Source organism: Myotis yumanensis, unplaced genomic scaffold (genome assembly GCF_028538775.1).
Source record: "Myotis yumanensis isolate MYYU_CA2020_CCGP unplaced genomic scaffold, mMyoYum1.0.hap1 SCAF_11, whole genome shotgun sequence".
In the NCBI taxonomy this organism is placed as follows: Eukaryota; Metazoa; Chordata; class Mammalia; order Chiroptera; family Vespertilionidae; genus Myotis; species Myotis yumanensis.
This window is the reverse complement of record NW_027223762.1, coordinates 25,782,576-25,804,025: the sequence shown is the minus strand read 5'-3', so window position 1 is coordinate 25,804,025 and position 21,450 is coordinate 25,782,576. Positions and strand designations below refer to the sequence as shown.

At 37.4% G+C, this 21,450-nt stretch overlaps 1 protein-coding gene across 1 annotated transcript in view; it reads right to left on the bottom strand.

The window, feature by feature from the left end:
* PPP1R21 (protein phosphatase 1 regulatory subunit 21) overlaps positions 1-21,450 on the bottom strand; it is a 56,163-nt gene that overhangs the window by 19,020 nt on the left and 15,693 nt on the right. The window contains exons 5-14 of the mRNA XM_070429174.1: positions 18,617-18,781; positions 18,379-18,437; positions 17,094-17,188; positions 16,392-16,444; positions 15,741-15,890; positions 13,261-13,362; positions 13,084-13,172; positions 10,231-10,367; positions 4,713-4,805; positions 942-1,069 (exon numbers count right to left, since the gene is read on the bottom strand). Of these exons, the coding sequence (XP_070285275.1) occupies positions 942-1,069; positions 4,713-4,805; positions 10,231-10,367; positions 13,084-13,172; positions 13,261-13,362; positions 15,741-15,890; positions 16,392-16,444; positions 17,094-17,188; positions 18,379-18,437; positions 18,617-18,781 (1,071 nt within the window). The remainder of the gene's footprint in view (positions 1-941; positions 1,070-4,712; positions 4,806-10,230; positions 10,368-13,083; positions 13,173-13,260; positions 13,363-15,740; positions 15,891-16,391; positions 16,445-17,093; positions 17,189-18,378; positions 18,438-18,616; positions 18,782-21,450) is intronic.

Sequence of the window (21,450 nt, the reverse complement as noted above, 5' to 3'; positions counted from 1 at the left end):
CCCCACAGAGGGAGGCAACCAGCAGCAGCAGCAGGCGGGGCTGGCGAGTGGGCAGTGCCAGGCCAGCCAAGGCAGGTGCCAGGGGAGCCCCCCCAAACCCCCGCCCTATCGCCCACCGGTGGCCCCACAGATCGGCCCTGATTGCCAGCCAGGCCTAGGGACCCTACCTGTGCATGAATTTTGTGGATCAGGCCTCTAGTTTCATAATAATACTTAAGTACTTAATGATCCAAATGATCATTATCCAGTATGAAGAGTTCAATGAAAAAAACATATGTTAAAGGCACTTTAAAAGTACTTGGTAAGGTATAAAACCACAGAGGTAGCTTTACCACAAGTATTATCAAAATACAAACAACCCTGGCTGGTTTGGCTCAGTGGCTAGAGCGTCGGCCTGCAGACTGAAGGGTCCCGGGTTTGATTCCGGTCAAGGGCATGTACCTGGGTTGCGGGCTCAATCCCCAGTAAGGGGTGTGCAGGAGGCAGCCGATCAATGATTCTATCTCGTCATTGGTGTTTCTATCTCTCTCTCTCCCTCTCCCTTCCTCTCTGAAATGAATAAAAATATATTTTAAAAAAATACAAACAAAAAATTAGAGGGGGAAAAAAATACTAAATTTTTTTTCTTTTTATGTACCCCAATTTTTAAATATACCCAAGAGTCTATCTATATTGAGACCACCTACAATCTTTAAATGACCAAATAACTCATTAAAACATAAAGTGTGAGTGATCCCCTTAGTCATGACAAATGCTTAACAGTAATTACCATATTTGTTTAAATACTGGGTAGGGAGGAGGAAAAGGGAGATGACTTTATTTTACAAAAAGCCTGATAGTCCAAAGTTCTTTCACAGGTTAATTTTCCCATGTCACTGAAGGAAGAAAAAAAAAGCATATTTAAATATTGAATTTAATGTCAATATAAACAGAAAAATTACCTTTCCTGCTCCATTTGTTAACGCCACTACTGATGACAGGATACAGTCATTTGTTGTAATGAGCTTCTGCGTTGCTGTTGGAAGTTCATGCTCTATTGTAGCTTTTTGACTATAATGTTTGGAAATATCTAAAAAGCAATTGAATGAAAACTCATTACTACCTATGTACAAGTGGCATATAGATAACTAATCTGTTACCTTCTCATATCTATTCTTACAGATTTACTCAAAAATGGTCCTAAATATTAAGATTGTGCTGAATATCAATTAGGTCACAAATCCACGTGGAAAGAATGGAGAGAAGTGAAGGTCCCTTAATACCATCCTGACATCTCTATTACAGCCACCAGCTTGTACGACTATGTCCCTTATTTGAATGTTAGCCCTTATTCTAGTGTTGGGTAAACGATCCTGACCAACATTTAACCTGATTAAAAACCCTGATTTGATAGTCCAATAGGCACAAATGAGACTTTATCTTATATTTATATAGCAAACCATGAGCCTGGAACAGAACAGCCAACAGAGGCACGATGTCCCACAGTCCTTACTGGGCCTTCGCTAGTTTGCTAGTACACACTTAAGCAATGAAAAATGTCTGCACAGATAAAGGATTGGATACTCCTGTGTCTGGCTTCACGTGCTGCTGCCTCCAGTCCAAGAATAGTACAAGCAAGGTCTGTGGTTAGAAAAGCATAGAAGAGAGGCTTAGATATAAACATGTTAAGAGAAACTACAGTAGGTGAAACTGGCCAAATATCTAAGCTTGGAGTTTTCTGGGTCTCTGAGAAATAGAATAATTTTGTCTTGGAAGTAAGGGAAAATGGGAGAATTATTAAGACAACATTGATTCACAAGGAAGGGTAATTATATTTTTAAATAATAAAGTGTTTACCATAAGCCTCCTTTGAATTTTTTTAGAATACTTTTGTTATACAACATTATCATTACCAACAAAGCTAAAAATAAATAAAACAATATGAAAATTAACTTTTATAGCAGGTGTGTAGTTAGAGACTTTCCTTTACTGAGAATCAAGTAATTTAGCTGATTTCAGACAGTAGATAAGAGGAAATAAGAAAGAAATGGTATTTGAGGTTTAACCTGATACAATCATGATAGTTTAATATAAATTACTGCAAATTTTATGAATATTATTTTTACTAAAATTTTAAAACTAGGGTATTATTTTATTTATATATTTTATATACACATATACACATATAAACTTTTAATTTAATATAATTTTAGATTTATAGAAAAGTTACAGCCAGTTTTCCCTATTGTTAAAAACTTACATTACTATGATATAGTTGTCACAGCAAAGGAACCAATTAGTACATTACCATTATGTTTAATATATTCTTAAAAATAAATGATTACTCTCTATATTCAGAAGAGTGAATAAAAATTCTACTGGGATGCTGAACATTTTTTTGTATACTGAACTTGCTAACCCCTAACACAGACATTTTCCTTCTATATATCACAGAAAGTTTTATTTAATATTTTACAGAAAGTGTACAATGCTATAATACAACTTGGTTGGTAGGCAATCTTGGTTGATTGGTAGGTGATTGAGACACTTATGAAATACGTACAATACTAAAAATACTATGTAGCTTCTATTTGGATCAGTGCTGTTACAATTTGATAATTAATTGTCCCAATCCAATTGTTTACTCTTTATTCAGTCCAAATATTTTAAATATTTAGGGTGTTCTTTGACATTAAACTTTAACTCCAAAAAGAACAAAGAAATCAGAGATTTCTTTTTCTTTTATGTTTCCTATGAGTCTACCCACTTTAGACCTGAGACTAAACATAACAATTCTCACTTTAAATATCCCTTGTTAAAGGACCAATTCACTCCTATTTTAAATCCATGTAGGATACACATTTTTTTATAAATCTCTATCTCTCTTTTCACACTGAGACCAGTCTACCTGCCTGCCTGCCTCCCAATTTAGGTCAAGCAATTACTCAAGGAAAAACCAGGAAGAAAAGAGATTTGAACAAGAGTTCTCTTAAACACAAAGCTTCTTCCGTTAATGCCAGTTAATGCTCACTCTGAGGTTTCATGGGAGATACACAACAGTCCTCCAAGCGAGGTAAAGAGATTTGAACTGTAAACCTAGCAACAGGACCCCATAATCTTGCCAAGCCTCCTTCATGTTTCCCAATATTCTCTCTTTACATTATGTTCATTTTCAAGGACAGAAAGAAGCGGAGGCACAAAGGGGAAACCCAGATCCTCCCATAATCTCCATCAGCTCATGCCAAAAAATGACAGCAACATTCTTGGATTTGGACCATTTGGCATCTTCTCAATTTTATGTAATGTATGTGCAAAAGCATCTTTAGAAAACCTCATATATTATAGATTAATTAAAATAGAAATAGAATCATGTAAATGAAGCTTTAAGACCCCTCTCACTGGAGAGCTACCCTCCACTGCGCTAGCCTCTCCTTTACAGGAATGTTGGAGGAACCACTAGCAGGAACAAGTCATAGTATCAGCAAAGGAAAATTTAGAAAACAAAACCAAAAAACCTCGAGCCACAGAGCCACTTGTGGTTTCAGTGGCCTAATTCTAGGTTAAGTAAAATCCTAGACTACAGGACTACAGTATGAGCTTCCCAAACCAAACACTGCACAGGAAAAGAGACCAGTCCCTTAGGTTTTCTATAAACCAGACTAGGTTTCACAGGGTTGGGATGGCTACTGTCACCTGCCACCAAGACTGTCTACTCAAGCTGTGGTTCCTGCAACCAGGGTTCATCCAACCAGAAGTTGGATAGACTTTTAAAGTTCCTTATAATTGAAGACAAGCCACAGGAAGGACCATTCTCCAGACTGAATGGTAAGGTGGTGCTGGATAATACGGCTGAGACTAAGAATGATTCCCAGTGCCATAGGTAATATGTCAATCTACAGAAAGGCCCCCAAAAATACCCATTTTATGCACAATTTTAAGTTTTAAAAAATTATTTCTGTGACACTAGTAATTGGTCACTAACTGAACTAAACAGCCCAATGAATAATCTAAGCACCTCAGTCACTTCCAATAGTCCTTAATAATTGCTCCGGCCCTCTCTTCCTTTCCCTACCCCAACAGTCTTCAAAATGAACAGAAAGAAGGAGAAAACCTCACAGCCACAAAGAACTACAGATTTAAAATTTTCTGCACTCTGAATCACATGCTTAGCTTTTGAAAAAATCAAATGCTTTTCGGCACACTCTAGTCTTAGAAGCACACAAGTAACTTTTGAAAAGCAACCAAAGCTTAAAAACAGACCTTCATTTCTTAAGGATGTGCTGAACAAAATAGGACTTGAGATGGACACTTTACACATAAAAATGCACAGGTTGGTGGAAAGTCAGTGCATTCTTTCTGGGAACTTTAAACCTTGGTTTCCTCAATTCCTTTCATGTTTGGGCTCTAACAAGTGCAATGTATTTTGCTAAATGCCTCTGAATCGCATGTCTGATTTGATACAATTCACACACCTGCCTTAAGTCAGTGTAATGTATTTTTGGCTAAAGTACTGTGCACAAGGGTTTCTCTTTAGCACTTTGTTTACCTTCAGAAATGAAGCAGATGGGAAAAGCAGAAGGCAGTGAACTATGCACTTCAATGTAAGCCAAATGCTACTAAGCCTCTATCTGGGGTCTATTAACCTTCACAGTTTTTGTTTAAATCTCATTCAGGCAGGTCTGAGAAAGTGGGATGAAGGTTTTAAGTTTATTTGTGTACTTTTTCAACCTCACCTTTCATGACATCATGAAATCCATCCAGAGCAGCACCAACATTTGTTAAGACGGAACTGAAGTTTGCCCGAAGGAGTCCATCTGGCTCTGTACCTAGGAAACCAAAGTCACAAACCTAAGCATTTCCCAGAAGACTTAGCCTGAAAAATTGACAGCCCACTATCTCCCCCTACTTTTGGGAAGACGGAGAATGAAGACTGTTTGTGATATGTTGAGAATAATGGCTCTTAAAATCATTGCAGACACATTTAGATGTAATGGCAATAAACATATAGACATATCTGATCTGCATTCCCCATGTCCACAAATATTTTTAATGGTTAATAATGAAAATTAAATTATTAAGCAGGATTATATCTATCATGATTCTTTTAAAAATGAAGGTCTGTGAATTTTCACCTTGTTACTCTATAACACATTTCTCATTTTACTAGGTGTACCGGTTAATAATGGCAGGTTATGTAATAAAAAAAAAACCACGATAATTTCAAGAGAAACATCAAAAGTGCTTTATTCAAAGTAATGTCCAACACTAGCTACACATTCCCCCACCTTTCAGGTAATTTGTGGACACCGTCCCAGTAGAACTTCTCTTGTTTTGAGCAAACCATTCAGAGAACCAATTTTCCACTTCTTCGTACATTTTGAAGTACTGCTCAGAAAGTGCGTATGCCATTGATCAAAACAAGTAGTAATCTGAAGGGGCAAGGTCTGGTGAATATGGCAGGTGGGGTAATACTCCCCAGGCAAGATCTTTTACGTGTCTTTAACTGGTTTTGAAGTGTGTGATGGTGCATCATCATGAAGCAAAATTACTTTGCCTTCTGGTCCATTCTGGTCCTGTTATGATGAAAGCTTGGTTCAAATTGATTAGTTGTTGTTTGTAGTGATCAGTATTAATGGTTTCACCTGGTTTTAGAGCTTATAATACACCACACCTTCCTGATTCCACCAAATGCAGAGCACTGTCCTCTTTCCGAAGCGATTTGGCCTTGTAGTCGATGTTGACGGTTGACCTGGATCAACCCATGATTTTGTGCGTTTGGGATTCTCAAAATAAACCCACTTTTCATTGTCAGTCACAATTCGATGCAAAAAAAGACTTTCTTTCATGCCACTGAAGCAACATTTTACTGATGACTTTTCCGTTTTCCATTTGTCTTTAGTTCAGTTGATGTGGCACCCATTTTCCTTCCTTTAAAATCTTTCCCATTGCTTGTAAATGATTGGAAATGGTTTGCTGAGCAACATTTAATCTTTCTGCAAGTTGTTTTTGAGTTTGACATGGATCTTCATCCAATAATGCTTGTAATTGTTGGACTTCAAACTTTTTTGGTTGACCTGGACGTTCTTTGTCTTTCATATCGAAATCATCACTTTTAAAGCATTTAAACCAGCGTTCACAAGCATCTTGAGATGGAGCATGTTCACCATAAACTTCCCGAAGTATACCATAACTTTTTCTTCAAAATAATGAATTAAAACTTGCCACAAATGCTTTTTGGCATGAAATTCGACATTTTTAAGTATAAAATATCTATGATGTTAACAGCTTCAGCAAATTTGACATATGAAGTTCTGAAGCTTGCTGTCAATACAACAAAATAGCATACATATCAAATCGCACATATATCAACATAATGTGTTACTCCATCTAGTGAAAAAATCCACATTATTAACTGGTACACCTAGTATTCTTTCCCTACACATTTTTTTAAAAAAAATATGTTGTTATTGATTTAGAGAGAGGAAGGGAGAGGGAGAAAGAGAGAAACATCAATGATGAGGGAGAATCATTGATCGGCTGCCTCCTGCATGCTCCATACTGGGGATCGAGCCTGCAACCAGGGCATGTGCCCTGACTGGGAATTGAACTGTGACCTCCTGGTTCATGGGTCGACACTCAACCACTGGGCAACACCAGCCAGGCCCTACACATTATTATTTTTTTTATAAGCATAACTAAAAACACTATTACTCAAACATCACAGAGTTCTGCTTCTGGCATGACAACATGAGCAGCTGTACAGATCAGCTCTCCAGCACAACTGGTGAAAATTATTAAAAAGCAACCATTTAAAATTCTGGAAATGATGCTAAAAACACAGCAAGTGACAACAAATTTACTCAAGAAAAAGCTATTATAATTTGGTAAGAACAGTGAGAGTCTGTAGTATGTGAACCAAGACCCACTCCTTTCTTCCCTCTCCCTACCAGCTCATACACTAGAAAGCCCACTCCAAACTGGTACAACCAAGAATACAGGGCTCCCTCTCCCAAACTGCTGGAGACTGCAGTTCTCATCTTGCCCTCAGGTACATGTTGCTGAGCATGACTGAGAGATGGGGAGCCCTTCTTTCATCTAGCCCTGAATCATGGATGGAGGCTCTACCTGGGCACGGTGCTTCTGAGAATCTGGGGCCCTGATCACCCTTGCCCCAGCTCACCCATGCCCCAGCTCATCAACAGAAGTACCACACTGAAAAAGGCAAGCCAAGGAGACCTGGGGCTGCTGTCCTACCCCCTCTACCAAGTGCTCACCTACTAATGCAGGTGTGTCACTCTGAGAGAAGTACATCTGTCCCCCTCCCCAGCACCAGATCCATGGCTCAGAGATTTAACCCAAGTGGGAATCAAGCCTTAAAACAGAAAGCTCTGAATCTCTTCCAAAAGGAACTGACTTAATTTGCAAGAGTGTGGAGGGTTCAAGCCAAGGGAAGCATGCTCTAAAAAATGATGAAGGTGGCAGTGAAAGCAAATAAGAGGAAACTGGCAGCTCATTAAAGATATATGCTAAACTGTAGGCTAGTTGGTTTACCACAGAGAAATAGAGAAAGATACAGCTAAGAAGAGCTCTCCCGGGTTCAGAATAAATCTCAAACACTATCTCAAAAACTATACCTGCTATGTATATGCTAGGTCTATAACTAACTATACCTACAAAGGAGCCCAAATTTAATTAGATCAGAAGCAATTTATGCCCCTCAAGGCATTGCTGAACACAAAAGAGCCATCAACCAGCAATTACTGGAGCTTAAACCTGCGTAAGATTAAGGAAGGAGACAATAAAAGGGAGCACTGTTAAAATCACTGTGCTCCCAGGTTGATTGTGCCTGAGTCTGAGCCTACTTAGAAGCAAATCAGGGTATAAAAATCATACTCTGAAAACTTCAAAATAATATTTAAAAAATTACAGGAGACCTATCTAGATGAAAAAACATACCATATTCATGGATCAGAAAACTTAATATTGTTAAGATGACAATACTCCCCATGTTCATTTCCTAGGGCTGCTGTAACCAAGTACCACACATGGAGTGATTTAGGGCTCTCCCTAAACCAGTAGGACCTCATCTTAACTTGATTACACCTGTAGAGATCCTATTTCCAAACAAGGTCACACACACAGGTATTGGGGTTAGAACTGCAGATATCTTTCTGAGAGACCCACAAAACTCCCCAATGTGATCTACAGATTCAATGTAATCCCCATTGAAATACCAGCTGACTTTTTTGTAGAAACTAATAAGCTGATTATAAAATTTATATGGAATTGCAAGGGACCCATAACAGCAAAACAATCTTAAAAAAGAAGAACAAAGTGGACTTCACTTCCTGATCTCAAAACTTACTACAAAACAACAGTTATCAAGACAGTGTGGTACTGGCATTAAGAGAAACATATGGATCAATGGAGTAGACCAAAAATAAATCTACACATCTATGGTCAACTGAGTCTTAACAAGAGTGCCAAGACCATTTAATAGGAAAAGAACAGTCTTTTTAATAAATGGTGCTAAAACAACTGGATAGCCACATGCAAAAAACAAGTTGTACCCTTACCTCTCATTATATACAAAAATTAACTCTAAATGGATCAAAGACCTAAATGTATGGGCTAAAATTATACAACTTTGAAGAAAACAGGGTGAACTCTTCATGACCTCAGATTTGACAATGGATTCTTAGATATGACACCAAAAGCACAAACAATGAAAGGTAAATAAACTGGACTTCACCAAAATTAAAAACGTTTGTGGTTCAAAGGACATCATCAAGAAAATGAAAAATAAACCACAAAATGGAAGAAAATATTATAAATCATATATCCAATAACAGATTTGTACAGCCCAATTGAAAAATGGAGAAAAGATCTGAATAGACAGGTCTCCAAAGAATATATGCAAGTGGTCAATAAGGGCATGGAAAGATGCTTGACATCATTAGAAACCACAGAAATGCAAATCAAAACTGCAATAAGATACCACTTCAAAAAGTCAAATAACCAAAATAAAGTTGGCTAAAATAAAGTCAAATAATAACAAAAATTGTAAGGATGTGGAGAAATCAGAGGATGTGTAGAAATTATACATTTTTGGTGGGAATATAAATGATGCAGCCACCTTGGAAAAGAGTCTGACAGTTCCTTTAGCAGTTAAACACAGAGTTACCATATGACCCAGCAATTCCACTTCCGGGTATTATATACCCAAGAGAAGTGAAAAGATATGTCCACTCAAAAACTTGTTCATAAATGTCTATAGCATCATTACCAATAAGAGATAAAAGCCAAAAAGGTAAAAACAAAGCAAATATCCATCGACTGATGGGTAAATAAGTAAAATGTGGTATATTCATATAATAAAATGATATTCTGCAATAAAAAGAAATGAAAGACCAATAAATACTCAACGTGGATTAATCTTGAAGATATTACGTTATGTGAAAGAAAGCAGTCCCAGAAGACCACATATAGTTCTATTTATATAAAATGTTTGGAATAGGTAAATCTAAAGACAGAAAGTAGATTAGTTGTTGCTTAGCACTGAGGAGGGGCAGAAGGGGAAATAAGGGGGTAACAGCTAAACTGTACAGGGTTTCTTCTTAGAGCAATGAAAATATAGATTGTAGTGATGATGTATGTATCTGTGACTATACTATAAGCCAATGAACTGTACACTTTAAAGAAATAAGTTGTATGGTACATTAATTATATCACATTAAAGCTATCACCAAAAAAACAACACCAACAAATCACAGTACCAGGAAAATCACAGCATTTTTTTAAAAAATCATTTAAACTGAGATCCATTCAATTACCTAAAAATACTTTTTTGAAATTAGACCAAAGGGAAACGAATGGCATTTTTACTACTAAACCCCCTATGCTACTTGTTGGAAAGTTATTACAAATTCTTTTGTTTTGCCCGTCTCCATTTTTAATAGGAGGAGGAAGAAAGGGAATTAATATAAATGCATGTCTTCAATTACATCTTTAATTTAACTTAATAATCACATTTATCACCATTTTATAAATGGGAAAACAAGTACAGGAAAGTACTAGTAAGGTGATTTTCCCAACTTCATAAATGTATTAGGGGTTGGAGGATTTGAATTTGAGTTTTTCTGATTCCAGATCCTAGGCTTGTCTCACTCACCCGAGCTAAACCATCTCCCTTCTCTGGCTTCTTGTTCTCCAAGTTCTTCAAGTTGAACCATGAGTGACAAACATACTCACTTGGCAAGGCGAGAAGGCTGACATAAGTCTGCAGCTTCTCAAACACAGCTGTCATCTTTTTCATGTCCTGAGACAGCTCTAGGTTCCTGGCTCTTAACGCAGATGTACAAAGAGAAGATTCACATTCTTCTTCTAAACTAGGAATGGGCAGATATTTTTAAAGTGAACATCCTGAACATTTTCAATTAGCTGTAAGAAACCATCTACATCCACAAACAACTCTATCCAGAGACAAATTAAAAAAAAAAAAATTGATCTCATTTATAAGGTTTCTTTTTTTTTTTAATCCTCACTTGAGGATATGTTTTCATTGATTTTTAGAGAGAGAAAAAAATGAGTGTGAAAGAGAAACATCGATCTGTTGCCTCTCACATGCACTCCGACCAGGGATCAAACCCACAACGTAAGTATGCATCCTGCCTGGGAATCGAACCCGCAACCTTTTGGTGTACAGGACAATGCTCCAACTGAGCCACCGGCCAGGGCTGAGGTTTCATGTTTTATACCATGGTATATACACCTGCTTGCTGCAAATGTCAATGGAATACTGGAGGACTAAATGGAAAAAAATAAAGGCATATGTCCATTATCTTTTCATCCTGAGAGCAGCATGAAAATGCTTCCCTTAAAAATATTTTCAGGAGAACAATATTTCATGGACTGAATTCCTAAGGAGAATTAATTAAATAGGCACTAGTAGAGAGAATCATTAAGAACTTTTTTAGTATATTAAATTGCAAAAGCCATACAGATTGGAATAATCTATAGACTCAAATCTAAAAGTAAACGGTTAACATTCATAAACTACATTGTATCATTTTCAAATTTATATGGTTACTGTAGAAAACTCCATTATAAATTTTTTAAAATCCTTGTGGGTCCCAGCCAATGTGGCTCAGTGGTTGAGCATCTACACATGCACCAGGAGGTCACTGGTTCGATTCCCCATGAGGGCACATACAGTACCTAGGTTGAGGGCTCGATCCCCAGGATGGAGCGTGCAGGAGGCAGCCAATGGGTGTTTCTCTTTCATCAATGTTTCTATCTCTCCCTTTCCCTTTCTCTCTCTCTGAAATCAATACAATGTTGTTGTTGTGTGTTTTTTATTAAAATTTCTTGTGGACGCAGCACTTTATAAAAAATGTTGCAGGTGATCAAGTAAAATGCTTTTTACACAACTAGAGAAATTATTAGCACAGGAATGATCATCATAACCCTTTCCTTGACCTTCCACTTTATTTATGGCAGACAGCTTCACTGAATATTAAGCCCATTTACCACTAAATAATATGTTATCTTGTCAAAGTGGTATTTAAACCAATGACCAAAAATTGCCTAAAAACATAAATACCTGGTGAGGTAGGACTGAGAGCTTATGAGTCAGAACATTCCAAGAACAGAAATCTTAGATCAAGAAAGATTATCCAGTCTTTTAAAAAATGTAATAGTGAAAAAAAATAACGGAAGATAAAAATGCATAACTGTTTCAAGTAGTAAATACCACTTTGCAATGGTTCTAAAACAGATTCTTCTTAAAAATAAGCCAAATCATAATGTTATTTAAATTTCTAGAGTCAATTTTCAAAAAAATTTTCATTACATTGAACCATAACATGTAAGGATACGAAAAGAAACTATAATTCATAATAGTTTTTCACTGATTCCTAAAATCCTGTCATATGCACAAATCATAGAATTTAGTTACTGAAATGCCTTAATAGGTTAGAATTAGGAAGTAAGATGGCTCTTAACCCATATTAATTTTTTTAACAATGAAATTTTACATTTCATTGTTAAAAAACCTATTACTTTAGTTTTATAAGAACTTACAAACTATTATTACTTGTACATTTTCAAAATCTATAAGTAACTCATTTACTTATTTTCTAAACCTTAGTTGGTATTATACTACAATACATATATGTTCTTCTTTTATGTCTCATTATTCTTTTTTTTAATATTTTTTTATTGATTTCAGAGAGGAAGGGGGAGGCAGAGAGAGATAGAAACATCAATGATGAGAGAGAATCATTGGTCGGCTGCCTCCTGCACGCCCCCAACTGGGGATTGAGCCCACAACCCGGGCATGTGCCCTTGACTGGAATCAAACCTGGGACCCTTCAGTCCACAGGCTGATGCTCTATCCACTGAGCCAAACCAGCCAGCGCTGTCCCAATATTCTTTGATATTTTTTTAAAGGTTAAATCTTAGATGAAAATATTTAGAAACAGAAGTCTTGGTAGTTTTAGGTCGTAAGTATCAAAACTTTTAAGCAATATTATCAACTTTCCAGTTACATGAATTATTTTCTCTTGCCTTTCCAAAAATATTTAAGATGGGATATTTAATGTTACTAAAGGACATATCCTTTAAGGGCTAGAGTACATTAAGTTTTTAGTTTATAACTTAAATAAACTACTCCTAATAAAAAGAAGAATATACCATTTCAAAGAAATCTAAGGACTATAGGTCCAAATGTAATTAACTATTGTAACCCCCCTAGATATTTACTGCAAGAAAATTATAAATACCCAAAACTGAAATAGTTTTTGCAACAAATGTGTCATTCATGATCACTGAAAATAATGATTCATATAGCATTATGTAGTTACAGTAGTAACCACAGTACAGAACAAAAAAAAATCTTAGCTGATGAACTGCAATTTGATTTTCTTAAATGTAAGTTTACACAGCTCAAGCCACATTCTTCCTTTTTCACAGAAGCCCAAATTGGTTGTGGTGCAGACAGGTCAGGCAGATACAAGAGGCACATGCTACTATTTTATTAACTCCAGTGCAGGTCAGGTGATACCTCACAGTTCCCCAAGCTCCCAGGCCTGGAGGGATAAATACCTTTTTAACTGATAAGGAAGAATCTTCCTAAGAAAACATATGTAAGAGGTTAAATGCTCTGAGAAAGTTTTCAATTTCACAGTTGTCTCCTAGAAAAGAAAAAAAAAATTTGAGATTAATAGTGTTATTTGACAAAGAGGAGCTCCCACTTCTAGAAGTAAAACAAAAGAAAATTACCAGGACAGTCACAGTATCTTCAGTAATACTTTCAAATAAATGAAGCATTCCTTCCTCAAGAGGGCGGACATAGGACGCATTTTCATGAAGGTATTGTGAGAACTAAATAGGAAGGAACTGAGTTAGATCACTGGAAACAAACGAATATCAACATATTTGTAAATAGACTCACTAAGTTACAAACCTAAATACTTTTAGAAACTTTTAGGGGGAAAGTTTGGCTTTTATACAGAGATGCTCCCCTCTAATAGTCCCAGGTACTATCCCCAAGTCCCCATTCCAATATAAAACGAGGACCGAGAAGAGGAATGACATAGTTAACAACCAGGCAGGGGAGAAAATGGGGAGGGGATACTACATTACAACCCAGCACTAGCAGACCTTCTTCCCTAAACTCCTGCTTCTCTCCATAGGGGTCCCCGCTTAAAAAAAATAAATAAATAAAATAAAATTTTATATATATTATATATATACACACACACACATATATATATAATATATATAAATCAAAACTGTGTGACAGATTTCTGTGTTATATACTTCATTTTTTAACAAGTCTATTGAGTATAGCTTCTTTTACTTTTACTGCATACAATATTCAGGATTACAAATTCTAAGAATGTAATTATCATCAAAAAGATGATATAAAACTTTCATAACTGTCACTGATACTTGAATATTTACAAAGGATTAACTCAGCAGGAAGAATAGATTAAGAGAAGATCCTATAGGCATTTAAATAATTTAGAAGCAAAAAATTAATTTTCACTTATGAAATACTTCAATTACCAAAGTATTATATAATAGCTCAAATTTTGACTTCTCAGTATAAAAATAAAAGGTCTCATTCTGCAGAAATGGGATTCAGTTGACCCTACTACAAACTACTCAAACATATATCCCAGGGAAATTCACTTAATTCTCTTTGGGCTTTGATCTTTAGAGCTATAAAATAAGATGAACTCTAAAAAAAATAAAAATAAAAAAAAATAAAATAAAATAAGATGAACTCTAACCTTACAGGTGTAAACATCTACTTTAAGATTCTATAAACAAATTTAAACATTCTAGTCATCTTTTAACAAATAGTTTTTGAATCTCCTTCAATATTATAGACTTACTAGAAAATCACATATCATAGGTCAAAGCATGAAAGGGAAAATATTGAGAAATATGTATATTTTTCAAAGTAATGAAGTGTTTCAGACAAAATTCCAATAATGGATAATGAACCAGTATTGAGCAGAAAACATTTTTGATATTACAGGAACTATAAAAATACATATAATTACATTAAAATGTCGCAGTACTGTTTTCCAGGTCTTCTGATAGCTTTTTCCCACAGTGATATTAAAGAGCCTTTCAAAGACCCAAAATTTAATGTTTATAAATTCAACGTATTTGTGGAGTCACACCAAAACTGATGAAAGCCAAGTACCTACTAAAGCTTCTTATATGTAAGGCATAATAATAATGTTGATGAGAGCCAACCTTTATTAAGTGCTGTTCTTAGTGCTTTACATGTGTTATCTCATTTAATCTTCATATGTACAGACATACCTGTAAGGTAGGCACTCTTATCCCCCATTCTAAAGATGAGGAAACTGAAGCACAGAGAGGCTAAATAAATTGCCCAAGGGGACAGACCTGGACCAGAACCCCCAAAAGTCTGACTGCAGAGGCCAAGCCTTTGCTATACTAATGTAAATGGCACGTAGGGGATCCGTGGACATAAATACAATACAAATCCTGGGAATACTGTGTGATGCACAAGAACAAGCTAGGATGAGGCATTAGGTAAGTGGGGAAAAATGGCATGACTCATTTCAGGCTGGCACCTAGCAAATGTTTATAGCAAGATCCCTCAACTTCTTTCCTGTGGGGACGGCCCTTAGGATGGCCTGAGGATCTCTGCCTCCTGCTGTTAATGGCTTCGTGTAACACTATTGCAAAATGTCTCAGGGTTGGTCTCAGTGACAGTATAATATGGCAGAAGTGTGGTATGTGAAGACTTAGAGAGGACTAAGCCACTCTACCAAGAATGCATAAGGCCCCAAGAAGCACACCTATGCTTTCCTGCTCCGTGACTTTGCTCATGTCTCCCTCTTCTACAGGCAAAAATACCTATACCACTTTTCTCCTCCTATACAAATCACACTCATTTTTCAAAGCGCATTCAAATTGCCAAAGATTCGTTCCCAGACACTGCCACTGACAGCAATCCCCTTCCTTAATGACCACGTATCGCTTACTGGCCATAACCACTCACTCACACACTAAGATCTTTTAACAATTCCTCTAGTATTTAACTTCTTAAGAATCTCCATGTTTGCCACACTTTATCTTGAAGGGGAAAGACTATGACTTGCAGTTTTTCCCCATGCCTCCCACAGTACTTTGCTGATGCACAGAAGTGGTATAAAAATAAAAAGTTTCCCTACTTGTTCAGGGCAGACAAAAGGTATCTTGGTTAAGTTTACCTTCTGATTCAATGGAGATATAGTGTCAATGGCAGAATCCACAGGAAAAATCTGAATCCTCTGTTCTGTGTAGGTGTGAAAGTTCAGAAGAGCCATCACAAGGTCTTGAACAAAAGCCAGGGCCTGCCCAGCAATGTCTCGCATCTTCAGCTTTAAAATGAAAAATCTATAGTTAAAGTCAACTATCAAATTATAATTCTCAAACTACTTTATTAAGCCTGCTTTTGGAAAAAACATTTGAATGCTGGCACAATTATTCCTTAATTTAAATTTATTTGCTCCTACTTGAATTTTAATAGTCCCATCTAAGTAAATGAGAAAGCCACCAGTTTTGGCAAACACACTTCCTCCACTTTACATTGACCATTTAATTGCAAGGTCCACCAACCTAGAAGGAAGGTATGGCTTATGAAATTAGAGCATTCCATAATTCAGTTCTAATGTTATCAGACAAGAAAGACAGCAAAAACATCTATGTTATTAATTCAATAAACAGCAAGTTACACAATTTTTCAAAAATGTATAAGAAAGTAAAGCGAAATTTAAACACAATAATTTAGTACACTAAACAGGGGCCCAAATCACTAATTCTTGCTTCTGAAAAGTTTGACATGCACATTTCTAAAGTGAAAATATGTACTTCATCTTTACCTGATGTCGCCTGTTGTGGAGTGGAACGTTCAGAGCATTATACTGACTATATTCTACAAAACAAAAATAAATATAAAATCTTTCATTTTACATTTACAGAAAAACAGCTTAGTTGCAAAATAATGAATTATTGCAGCAAAATCAGCTTTACATAAGTATTAAAAAAGTTCAAAGCCACAATCACAGTATAGGAGAATATGGCATTTACACATAATCAGTTGTTTCTCAGATAAAGTAATACCTCTAATATTTTATCATTAGGATAAAAAATTGTTTTAAATTCTATTTTTTCTGTTTCTAACAAATCCTTTTAAAACGTTATTTGGAGCCTAACAAGATTACTTAGGACTCAATTGGTTTTTACCTTGGTATATGCTAAATATACACAATAAAAAAAAAGTGAATTTTGGCTTTTTCCAAAAAGGCTGGCTTTGAAGCAGTTATAAGATAATTTAAAATCTCCCTATGAAAAAGAAAACAGAGAAAAAGAAGAGAATAGAAAAAGATTAATAAAAAATTTATAAATAAGTAAATTTCCCTATGAAATATGAGGGCTAAAGCTGATCAAAAGAACAAAAAGAAAGCAAGCCTCTGTCGGGCCAATGAAGTTTACTGCCAAAAGGTAAGAAATTATTTTAATTAGTTAGCTACCACAGAGGGGTTCAAAGTTGCAAATAATGAAAAGCTGTACATAATACCTACTTGTATCATTAAAAGGTACTTTTTCATTGATGATTGATAAGGATTCCTCTAATCTACCTGACAAATCTTCATGAAGATTCTTTAACTGTAATTGACTGAAAGAAGAAAATAAAAAACCACATTATCACCAATCAGACATGGGTCCTCATTTTCTTATTACCTCAACAGCTGATATCAGGCTTTCAGAGAACTATGCCTGACATCGGAGATACTCTAGGTAGTAGAGAATTACTAAAAGATGAAAGATAAGAAAAATTCTAAGCCTTAATTCTAGAGCCCCTGGGACTTTCGTTCAATGATGTTGAAGTTTGGGAGAATTGGTCATAGTTTCAGTATTTTATACAATTTTGAGTTTATTTCCCCAAGCATAGAGTAATCTTAGAGTCATTGCAACATCACACATTTTCTCTTTACAACTCATAAATGTTTGCTCAAGTATTATGGTAAAGTTCTTTCTTAGCTATTATATCATTTTTTTTACTCTGGCTCAAAATCTGATCACTTTTCAGATTTTGATTCAGTTATGAGGTATACATCTAAACTAAGCATGTAATGCTACCAAAGCAACTAAACTAAAGAAACTCACTTGACTGGTTCTATTGAAACTTAAAATATTATGTCATTTATCAAATAAATGTTGGAGAATGCTCTTACCACCCATTGATATATAACAGTGATGGCGAACCTTTTGAGCTCGGCGTGCCAGCATTTTGAAAAACCCTAACTTAACTCTAGTGCCGGGTCACATATGGAAATTTTTTGATATTTGCAACCATAGTAAAACAAAGATTTATATTTTTGATATTTATTTTATATATTTAAATGCCATTTCACAAAGAAAAATCAACCAAAAAAATGAGTTCGCGTGTCACCTCTGACACGCATGTCATAGGTTCACCATCAAACACTGATATATAATATTTCAAGATTTAGATATCTCCAACTTAGATCATATACCCTTTATTTTATTCAAAATGGACCATTAAAGTTTGGCACAGTGGTTATTACTGTTTTCCTGCCTTCGACTCCCTTTAGTGTAGTCTGAAATGGAAAGTATCTAGTCCTTAGTACAGGAGCCCAGAACGCTATCTGCTATGGCCCAAAACATCTGCAGGCTGAGGACTAGCCACTCTACCAAGAATGCATAAGGTCTCAGAGATAACAACTGAAAAGGACCCTGGAGATTACCTACTCCCACCTCATTTCAAATGTGAGAAAATTAAGACACAGGAGCTGCTAAACCAAAACTCAGGTCTTCTGATTATTACTTCACGTTTCCACATACCAATCTTCTGTTCGAAGTCGACATTCCTTGGCCTCCTTTTCTAGAGCCTGAGATTTTACCTGAATTTTAGAAGAAAAAGAAAAGCAGATGGGTCAGACTACAGATGAGAGCACACCTAGGAGATACTACAAGCAACTCTCACCTTGAGTGACTGACTTTATGTTCTATAAAGTACAAAACCAATCTACAAAAGCCTGAACTATATCTTAAAGTGTTCTCACTTTAAGTTTGGGCTTACTTCTAGTTTGGCCTTGTCGTTCTGCAGTTTCTCAATGGTTTCCATGTACTTCCGTGTCAGGCCATCAACCACAGCTTGGTGCTGGGCCGTCTCCGTCTCCAGAATGGCCAGCCGACTCCTCAGCTCTGCTTCCACATGCTTGTGCTGCTCATCTGCTTCAAAAAACTGAAAAGAAAAGATTATCTTCTCATCTCACAATATCCTAATATATACAAACTAGAGGCCTGGTGCACAAAATTCATGCACAGGGGCAGGAGGGTCCCTCAGCCTGGCCTGCGCCTTCTTGCAATCTGGGACCCCTCGGGGCATGTCCGATTGCCGGCTTAGGCCCAATCCCCAGGCAATCAGACATCCCTCTCGCAATCCGGGACCAACTGCATGCATCAGTGACCATACTTTTCATACAGGTGAAAGGCATCTTGCTGTTGTATGGGCAGCTACGTTTTTTTGCCCTGATTATAAAAAGTAGTACATAACATGATCCTTCTGAGGCAGTAGTACCATTTTTCCCATCTTATGGGTGGAAAAACTGAAGCAGAGAGAAGTTAAGTAATTGGCTTTGTAACACATTATAAGAGTCAGAATCAGGGCTGACCACAAAATGTGCAAGCCAGTGTCCATGCATGTCATCACTGCATCATCCTGTATTTTCAGTGTTAGAGTAGCCTTGCCAGGTTTTAATTTTTAAATCTAAGAGAATGTTCCCAATATATAGGGTAGGGTCCCTAGGCCAGCCGGCGATCAGGGCCAATCTATGGGGTGACCAGCAGGCAGGGCGAACAGGGGGGCCCCCCTGCTGGCACCCGCCTTGGCTGGCAGTCTGGCACTGCCCACTGGCTGGCCCCGCCGCCACCACTGGTCACCTCCCATAGAGGCGATGGGGGTGGGGGGGTGGCGGCTGTGAGACAAATGACCAGAGGGGCGATGGGGGTGGGGGAGTGGCGGCACCCGCTCGCCAGCTGGCCCCGCCCCCCAATTCACCCTGCTGCTGCTGCCGGTCGCCTCCCTCTCAGGTGGCAGACGCTCAACACAGGAGCTTCCCCCAACTGGGGTAGCTCCTGCGTTGAGCATCTGCCCTCTGGTGTTCAGTGTGCGTCATAGCAACCAGTTGTTCCGCCATTTGGTCAATTTGCATATTAGGGTTTTATTATATAGGATGAAGAGAAAAACAACAGCAGTGACTATTCATTGAACAACTTCCATATGGTTCCATATGCTCAATATGCAAAACCTGTACAGGCATGATCTCACTGAATCCTCACAGTATGTCAGAGGTAGTGTTATCGTTAGCCCTCCTACAGATGGGGAACCGAGTTTAAAGGAACTCTATGACTTGTCAAATGTCTCACAGCTAAAATGTGGTAGGAATGAGATTGGAACATAAGAGACCTACTCCAAAGGCTACACCTCCTTCCTCTCAGTCTCATGAATTTCTATTTCAATTCTGGCACACAGATAATTCAACTGCCCGGGGTATAATGTTTCCACTGAGCTAATTTCCATAATTAAATAATCAAAATTCAAATAGATTATTCCTAAAACAGGTAATGCTCTTTTCCTTAATGAAAATCCAATACTAATTAGGAATTAGGAATACTTAGCACAAAATGTCCTAAGGTCAAAAGTTCACTTTTTTTTAACAATGTCAAAGACTGAGAATTAATGCATATTTACTTTCACTGTTTGATTATGTTCACCATTTCACACACACAAAAAAAAAATCAAAAAGCACAGTTGGATACACTACCCTTATATGACTCTTTTTTTTTTTTTTTTTTTTTTTTTTATTTTTATTTTTTTTTTTTTTAAAATATATTTTATTGATTTTCCACAGAGAGGAAGGGAGAGAGATAGAGAGTCAGAAACATCGATGAGAGAGAAACATCAATCAGCTGCCTCCTGCACATCTCCCACCGGGGATGTGCCCACAACCCAGGCACATGCCCCTGACCGGAATCGAACCCGGGACCCTTCAGTCCGCAGGCCGACGCTCTATCCACTGAGCCAAACCGGTTTCGGCCCTTATATGACTCTTATAACATGCTGAATGTTTGGAGGCAAATATTGATTATTCAACATTCCGTAAAGACTTGAGGGCCATGCCCTAACCGGTTTGGCTCAGTGGAAGAGCGTCGGCCTGCGGACTGAAGGGTCCCAGGTTTGATTCCGGTCAAGGGCATGTACCTTGGTTGCGGGCACATCCCCAGTGGGGAGTGTGCAGGAGGCAGCTGATCGACGTTTCTCTCTCATCGATGTTTCTAACTCTCTATCCCTCTCCCTTCCTCTCTGTAAAAAAATCAATAAAATAAAAAAGACTTGAGGGTCTGCCGTGAGTGTGACCCTGTTCTGGGGCTGGGCATACAAAGCCAACATGGTCTATATCCTAACAGTCATTATAGACTAAGAGGTGAAGAGTAATAAATTAAAAGGCAAACACTACTTACTCATAAGCCCCCATCTAAGTGATCCATCAATCATCTAATCTAATAAAAGAGAAACATGCAAATTGACCATACCTCTGCTATACCCACAAGCCACACCCACCAGCCAATCAGGAGCAAATATGCAAATTAACCCAACTATGATGGCGGCGGCCACAGAGCTAGAGCAAACAGGAGGCTTGGGTTGCCCCAGGCAATGGAGGAAGCCAAGCTTCCAGCCTGCCCTGCCAGCCCTGAGCTCCGCTCAAGGCTACAAAGTTTCAATTATAGAAGATAAATAAATCCCAGATACCTGCTTCCAGCCTGTGGCTGTGGCCAACCTGAAAATGGCCATCAGCCCCTCACCCAGGCTGGCCAGGCATCCCAGTGGAGACCCCTACCCTGAAGGAGCTG